General features: G+C 33.2%; 1 protein-coding gene across 3 annotated transcripts in view; it reads left to right on the top strand.

Moving 5' to 3' along the window:
* HSD17B4 (hydroxysteroid 17-beta dehydrogenase 4) overlaps window positions 1-8742 on the top strand; it is a 93586-nt gene that overhangs the window by 16625 nt on the left and 68219 nt on the right. For all 3 annotated transcript variants that reach the window (XM_017531867.2, XM_037739734.1, XM_017531869.2), the window contains exons 3-8: window positions 3186-3293; window positions 3674-3733; window positions 4964-4985; window positions 5089-5135; window positions 6685-6769; window positions 8185-8372. In XM_017531867.2, the coding sequence (XP_017387356.1) occupies window positions 3186-3293; window positions 3674-3733; window positions 4964-4985; window positions 5089-5135; window positions 6685-6769; window positions 8185-8372 (510 nt within the window). The remainder of the gene's footprint in view (window positions 1-3185; window positions 3294-3673; window positions 3734-4963; window positions 4986-5088; window positions 5136-6684; window positions 6770-8184; window positions 8373-8742) is intronic.

The raw sequence follows: 8742 nt of genomic DNA, 5'->3' as shown, positions 1-8742 counted from the left end.
TTCTCCTGCCTCAGCCTCCTGAGTAGCTGGGATTACAGGCACGCGCCACCATGCCCAGCTAATTTTTTGTATTTTTAGTAGAGACGGGGTTTCACCGTGTTGACCAGGATGGTCTTGATCTCTTGACCTCATGATCCACCCGCCTCGGCCTCCCAAAGTGCTGGGATTACAGGCGTGAGCCACCGCGCCCGGCCCTTGTTCCAGTTTTTAAAGGAGAAGCTTTCAACTGTTCCTTGCTGAGTATGGTTAGCTGCAGGTTTGTTATATATGACCTTTATTGTATAGAGGTACATTCCTTCTATGCCTAATTTGTTGATAGTTTTTATCACGAAGGAATATTGAATGTTATCAAATGCTTTTTCTATGTCTCTTGAAATGATCAGATGGTTTTTCCTCCTTTATTTTGTTGATATGATGTATCACATTTATGGATATGCATACATGGAACGAGAGATTATTTATCCAGCTTTCAATGCTTGCCTGCTTGGTTGCACTTTGTAAAATTTCCACTTGGGGGTAGTGTTTCATTGCACAAACAATTCTTTCTTCACTTATGTATCATATTTTCTAATTTGCTTTTGAACTTTCCTGTGCTTAAAAAGAGTCATAAAAGACTGTTAGCTACCTTAAAAATCTTGGTATTTTTTAACTGGTAGTTTCCTGTCATTTGAATAATTGCATTGAAATGTACAATTAATAAGAATTCAGTCTTTTGAGAATCCTAACACTTTTTCCATCACTTGAGGTGTAATATAAGCCTCTATTATTTTATGTCTTTGTAGGATTTTTATTTGCAGTAAGACTTATACGGTCAGAAAAAAAATCTCAGTTCACATTTTGAAAAACTCATTTCCTGTTTTTAAAAAGTTAAGTGAAAATATATGTGCCTTAGCTGATTTTAGGCATTGGCTTTTTCTCTGTATCACCCCATTACCTATTTATTCAATTCCACTTTCAGCCTTCATCCCAATTTTAAAAAGAGCAATTTTTCAGAAGGAAAAAAATGGTGTTTTAAAAATTGTGTTAATCGTAACTATTACATTTTCATATATACCATTATGCTATTTATTAATAACTTTTTTATTGTTATAGTTTTCAAAATCTATACAATAACCCTATGAAGAAGATCATTTCACAATGCAAATTCTTCATTTCAAGCAATTCTCTTAAGTTATGTTTTTCCAAGTTATTTGGCATTGAGCTGTGTATCTTTTTATTTGTTTTTGCATGTTATTTTGTAAATTTTTTCATAAATTGTTTTGTAAATTAACTTTGTTATTTGTTTCTATTTGGTTGTGTTGGCTTGTATATATACTTTATGCTAAACTCTGTGTATTACTATGGCCATCACATACTTAACTTTCAATAGATTATAAACTCTTTGAGGGCAAGCACCATTCTTATACATTTGTGTGTCCCTCTGTAGATTTTCTTGCAAATAGTAAATTCTGAATTAATGTTGGTAAATACGTAATTGGATATAGGGAGATGTTATATGGTAAGTGTGATCAGTTGTTAAACATATGAACATGGAGTTACGGTATAAATTAGATAGCAAATATATATTGGTTCTGTATGTAATTTTTGACTTCTATTAATGAATAGTTTTTATTTCTTTTATTCTAGACACCGTGTGTGTTGTAAAAACTGAAAATGGGATTTTCTGTCTAATGTTTTAAGCTCATGCCTGTTTTAAAATAACCATTCTTAGATATAAAGGCTTTCTTATGAAGAAATTATTTCAACATTGTGTTCTTAATTTTTAAAAACTTTTTTATCGTGGTAATAAGAATACTTATGAGATCTATCCTTCTAACAAGGTTTTAAATGTACAATGTAGTATTGTTATAGGTACTATGTTGTATAGCATATCTCTAGAACTTACCTATCTTGCATAATTGAAACTTTCTATTAATTGCTTAGCAACTCTCCATTTCCAGCTTCTCTGTAGTTCCTGGCAACCACTATTCTATTTTCTGATTCTATGTGTTTTGATATTTTAGATATCCCACATAAGTGGACTGATACAGTATTTGTCCTTTTGTGACTCACTTATTTCATTTCACATAGTGTCTTCAGAGTTTATTTATATGATCACATATTGCAGGTTTTCTTCTTTATAAATGGAGAGTAATATTCCACTGCATGTATATACCCTATTTTCTTTATTCATTCATCCATACGTGGACATTTAGGTTGTTTCCGCATCTTAGCTATTATGAATATGACTAGCATTTCAATTCTTTTGGATAAAGACCTAGAAGTGGGATTGCGAAATCTTATAGTAGTTTTTTTTTCCTGTGTATTTAATCTTAAAATGATTTTCACATTTTTCTTTTCTTTCTTTTTTTCCTGAAAAGTGGATTAAATCATGTTTCTTCTTCATTGTACTTTAAGTTCTGGGGTACATGTGCGGAACATGCAGGTTTGTTACATAGTTATACACGTGCCATGGTGGTTGGCTGCATCCATCACTCTGTCATCTACATTAGGTATCTCTCCTAATGCTGTCCCTCCCCTAGTGTTTTTTTTTTAACTTTTCTTTGCACCTCTTCTTTTTTTTTCTGGACAGTGTCTTGCTCTGTTGCCCAGGCTGGAGTGCAGTGGCATGATCGTAGCTCACTGCAGCCTTGATTTCCCAGGTTCAGGCAATCCTCCCACCTCAGCCTCCCGAGTATCTGGGACTGCAGATACATACCATCATGCCCAGTTTTTTGTTTGTTTGTTTGTTTTGTTTTTTAGTAGAGATGAGGTCTTGCTATGTTGCCGAGGATGGTCTTGGACTCCTGAGCTCAAGCAGTCCTCCCACCTTAGCCTCCCAAAATACTGAGATTACAGGTGTAGGCCACTATGCCCAGTCTTTTTTAATTTTCAAAAGAGGAAAAACACTACATAGTTAAAATTTTCATGAGAAGAACCTATTTTTGCTGTTTCTTTATGTTTGTATTAAAAAATGAAGAGACATATTTTGAAAATGCCTGTGGTGTGTTTAGTAAGATGGGGTAGGGTAGGAAGGAATTGAGCAGATGACTGAAGGGTCGTGCTAGTAATTAGAAATTCATTTTCAACACACACATATACGTACACACACAGATACATACACATGCACACATACACACACACACACATTTTGAAGTCTAGAATTTAATTGTTGTTTGCTTTGTTTGCTTGTTTTTGTGTTACAGTGAATGATTTGGGAGGGGACTTCAAAGGAGTTGGTAAAGGCTCTTTGGCTGCTGATAAGGTTGTTGAAGAAATAAGAAGGAAAGGTGGAAAAGCAGTGGCCAACTATGGTATGGTATTTGAGAGAACTATACTATTTATTTTCCTTCAACTAATGCTGTTTGACACGTTAATAATCTTTGAGCAAATATCTCAGCATTCCAGTGTAATTATGATTTTCTAAGTCTGCCAAAGTTCTCTGACTACATATTTTATAATTGTGAGAATTTTTAAAACTTTTAATATAGACTGTTTCATGATTCTAATCTTTGTTCTGTTTAATATTTTATTAGTGAGCATATGATATAATTAGCAAGTTATTACAGATATGGATATCTCTTGTAAGTTCTGTAGGGTGAATAGGATCTGTTGTGTACTCTGACTCACAGAATTTAGAAGTCATTTGGAAGGGAGATGGCTGAAATTTCGTACAAATTTTCCTTTTCCTCAGATTCAGTGGAAGAAGGAGAGAAGATCGTGAAGACAGCACTGGATGCGTTTGGAAGAATAGGTGATGTTTTTTTGTGTTATGGCCCTGGTGGAGCAACTTCTACCTTCCTAATAAAATATTTTTAAGTTTACTTTTATTTACTAAAGATATCTCTTTCCTCATAATCAAATTTAAAAATTTTATTTATAAGTTAATTATTTTACTTGTTTCATAAAGGGCTTAATTGAGGTGGCAATTTTATGGATATATCTATTGAATTTGTTTTTCTGCACCTTAAGTGCTTTAAAAAACTTACAAGTGTTCGCCCAGTGCCCTTTTCAAAATAATTCAGTTAAACCTCAAAAGTGTTTACAAGATAAAAAGTAAACCAGTATTTTGGCAATAGAGGACCCAGTGGATTCTTTTGGAAACTTATAATGATTTGGATTAAGATGATCCAATGTCTTGCAGATTACTTAAGATGATTCCTCTATAATAAAAATCTTAATTTTTAAGAAGTATTTCAAATTAATTGGTTAGTCTGTTATTTCTCTAGCTAATCTTTCCAGTTTAGTCCCACACGCTCTTAATAAAAGTTACTGGATTATTAGGTGGAGACATCACAGAAGATAAGCCCAGCATGTTTCAATCTGAAAAACATTACTTATTGTTAATTGAATGTATGCTCCCCTTTTTTGTTTGGCCTAGCGTATTTATTTTTCTAATTATGTTAGATTGAAGTAATTAGAACCATGTTCACATATCATCTGACAGGGATAGAGACCATAAAAATGTGAAATCAGAGGGTGAAAATAGCCACAAGAAGGCTGAACCTTAAAAACTATTTTCTTTCATAGTGAGAAAATAATTATATATCAAGATAAAGCATCAGTTTGTAACTCTAATGTTTTTCTTTTTGGACTTTCTACTTTTGAGTGGCAAGGAAAAATCCAACTTTAACTTGTTAAGTGAATTTTGAGGTTAAGTGTAGAATGGCTTATGGTTCTGAATCCTCAGAACCTAAGAGTTATACTACAGCTAATTCTATAAATAAGTGGATAGAATTTTGATAGAGAGGTGGGAAAATTTACAGATATTAGTTTGAGAGGAAGGTGCTTGATATAATCTGATACTTAGGCTTCGTGAGTCAGTTTTTTTTGATATAGATATAAACTTGATAGTACGCTTTACCTATTATACCTACTTTTTCATGGTTAAAAAAAAGCCAGTTTTGACAGAAATGTGAGTTGTAAGGAAATACAAATGAATATACTTGCTTTTATATGTGACTTGCATCTTTTTATATTGTAGATGTTGTGGTCAACAATGCTGGGTGAGTATTTCTTTTTTCATTTTTAGTGATGTACATATGATACTTTTTAAAAGTGTATACTCTCCCCCTTCTTACCCTATACAACATCGATTTTTTTTTTTAGAATTCTGAGGGATCGTTCCTTTGCTAGGATAAGTGATGAAGACTGGGGTAAGTTGTTTGTAATATGTCTCTATGGAACATACTTATCCATTTAGCCTTTTAAATATTTGATAAATGTATACATTTATGGAAAAATCTGTTTCTACCTACTTTTGCTGCTAATATAAATGATGAATAAACTGTATACTGAAAACGATGAATAGTTAGAAGTAGCCTCTTTTAAAAAAACATTTAATACATTAAAAAAATGTAAAATCATTTGGCAGAAGTTATCTAAAAGGATTTTATTTCTTCAGGTTTCCCTCTCCCTCCTTTTTCTCCTTAAGAAGTGGTCAGCATTTTCTAGCAATATTAACTCTAACAGCCTTTAACGTGCTTATCCAGTTGTGTGAATCTTTTTCAAGAGCAAGAGCAGCATATGCAAGGAAGTCTAGGGCACTAAAAATGATGGAGATCTTAGAACAGGGTAGGACAAAACCTGGATGTAATTTTGAAGCTTCTAGTAAATAGGAAAGTTTTCCATCCTTTCCGAATTGGAAAGATTGAGTTTAGATAATGAATAAATCACAGTTAAGCAGAGTTTTTTTTTTTTTTTTTTAATTTTACTCTTCTTTGTCCTTACTTTCATTGGCCATCAGAACTAAAATGAACAGTGGTGGCTGAGACATTGGGAGGCATGGCAACTGAGGTGAAACAGTGGTATCATTGTTTATAGAGTGGGTTTCTGGGGAATATTGCCTGACCATCCTTTGGAAGAAGAGTTAATATCATTGATTTAGAATTAAACTAAGAAGAGCTTTTAGTTTCTGCTTCCCTTGTAACAACTGGAGTAGAAAAGAAGCTGAGAAAGATAGGCTTTGCTGGCAAGGGGGCTTATGTTGGTGCTTTTCTTGGTGCTGTGATGGGACTGAGGTATTTCCTTCTCTGATTTCATCCTACTAAGCCCACTACTCCTGACTACCTTTTTGTCTGTCTTTTTTTTTTTTTTTTAAGTTCCTCTTTTCACTCTTACATTCTTCTTCTAATATACATATGAAAATATTTGTTTTAACAAAAATAAGTAACAATGCTTAAAAACTTGACAATTAAAATCTAGAGTTGTCTATCTAAATGTTTCATAAGTGGTCTGTTCATTAGAAGGAAATCTGTGAAAACAGACCTCTCTTTTATGCACTCATTTGCAAATGGTAACAATAGGGAACTAGTGAGTATTTTCTAAGTATTTTTAATGAATGATGTGGTTTATTATTATGCTTTAACTGATGTTAGTGTTGAGTGCCAATTATATTTGTAAAAATCTTAGATATTTATATTAGCACATTTTTACATAACGTGGGTGTAAACTAATAGTATTTAGATGTGCATAGGCGTAACAATTTTATAAGTTATGGGGAAAGCTGTTGTAAGTCTGGGTGTGAACTATTGATTAGTAGCGTAACTGGAACGAAGGCAAAATACTCATTGGGGTGGGACAGTAGGTGATTTTATACATTAGGTATAAAATGAACATCTTTGTATAAATACATTGCTTATTAATTTTCAGATGCGCCTATCTAATTTTAATAAAATATTTCATAAAAATAATTTATTGTTTTAGATATAATCCACAGAGTTCATTTGTGGGGCTCATTCCAAGTGACACGGGCAGCATGGGATCACATGAAGAAACAGAAATATGGAAGGTAGAATCGCATGTGGTTGTCAAGGGGGATTGAAGATATTGTGTGGGGGGGTTCTCGTGTACAGGGAAAGACTATATGAAATGTTGTGAAATGATTTTTAACATTGAGGAAAACATCTTTAGATATGTACATGCTTTTAACAGATGATTTTGGCACATACCCTCATTAAATTGGTATCATTTAGTCACAGATTGGCTGAGCTGGACAGATTTGTATTTACTTTTTACCTCTTTTTATTATTAAAGATTTTCTTGCTGTTCTCTGGCAATTTTATTTTATTTTATTTTATTTCATTTTATTTTATTTTATTTTGAGACATGGTTTCATTCTTGCCCAGGCCGGAGTACAGTGGCATGAGCATGCACTTTACCTCACTGCAGCCTTATCTCCTGGGCTTAAGCAATTCTCCCACCTCCGCCTCTCAAGTAGCTGTGACTATAGGTGTGTGCCGCCACGCCTGACTAATGATTTAATTTTTTGGTAGAGACAGTGTCTCATTTTGTTTCCCAGACTGGTCTCAAACTCCTGGGCCCAAGTGATCTTCCTGCCTTAATTTCTGGCATTTTAGTACACATATTGAGTATTCGGCTGTAGCTTATTCTGTAACTCGAATGTTATTTCCTATCTTCCCAACTGCGGAGAGATGAATGGCTATTTCCTGCTGGCTCGTGCTAGTCAGACATGAGTTAGTTTTTATAAACTGTTTAGAACTGTAGGGCCTCTCATGATTGCTCTTAGGTAAGTAACTCATTGTGGCAGTGCTAGCACTCTTAATCCATGTCCTCTGTTACACTCCAGTGTTGAGGTCATTCCTTTTAATTTAGGGTTCATATATACCTAATACAAGCAAGTTGCTTGTGATGCCTGCTTTTGTTGGAGATTTCTAGTTTATCCTGGTCCTGACAGTTTCTGAAAATAAATGATATGATTTATTTTATTTAGCCTAAGTAGAGTGAGTAAGGTTGGGTCAGATTTTGAGATGGCATTATTTTAATGAGGCATTTAATATTATTCAGAAAGGGAGAGAGGCAAAGTGATGAGGACTGAAAAATTAGAACTGTTTGATCCAATATTTCTTGCTAACATTTTAACTTACATGTTACGAGGTTATTTTATAGTTGTAAATATTTAATGTTTTTGATAGATAATGAATATACATTCTTACATTTAAGCATAAGTGTAAGATCATTTGGTTCTGGCCAGATAATCTTTTTGAAACAGTTAAATCTTATAGTTGAATTCTGAGAGATTACTTGTAAATTAATATTATTTTAGATACATGAATCATGATTGTAAGAAGCTAATGACAGTACACATAGATGCTTTTGGTGGGTTCAGTAGTACCAAAACAGTTAGAGTTGCAATGTTATCAAACTATGGAAAAGATGATATTGAGAGACTGATTTTCTTTTTAGGATTATTATGACTTCATCAGCTTCAGGAATATATGGCAACTTTGGACAGGCAAATTATAGTGCTGCAAAGTTGGGTCTTCTGGGCCTTGCAAATACTCTTGCACTAGAAGGCAGGAAAAGCAACATTCATTGTAACACCATTGCTCCTAATGCTGGATCACGGATGACTCAGACAGTTATGCCTGAAGGTAAGTAAGCAAGTTTATATTTTTTCAGTGGTGTTACTTACTAATGTATGTGGAGTGAGCTTTGCAAAAGTATTTAATTTTCTGAATACTTCAAAATTATTATTTTTTTCAATTTTGAAAGCGTTATGTGTAACTTATTATTCATTGTGGAAAATTTAGAAAAGCACAAAGGAAAAAAAAATGACCCTTAATTCCAGTACATTGATAAAAACTTTTGTTCTTTTTCTCTGTATAGATATTCATAATTTTTTTTACAGAATGGGGTAATAACGTCCTTCCTGCTTCATAATAATTATTTTAAAAATAGATTATTTTTTAGAGCAGTTCTAGATTTACAGAAAAATTGTACAAAGACTTCTTTTTTTTTTTT

Source organism: Cebus imitator, unplaced genomic scaffold, assembly GCF_001604975.1.
Source record: "Cebus imitator isolate Cc_AM_T3 unplaced genomic scaffold, Cebus_imitator-1.0 Scaffold74, whole genome shotgun sequence".
Classification (NCBI taxonomy): Eukaryota; Metazoa; Chordata; class Mammalia; order Primates; family Cebidae; genus Cebus; species Cebus imitator.
This window is presented reverse-complemented; position numbering and strand designations above follow the sequence as displayed.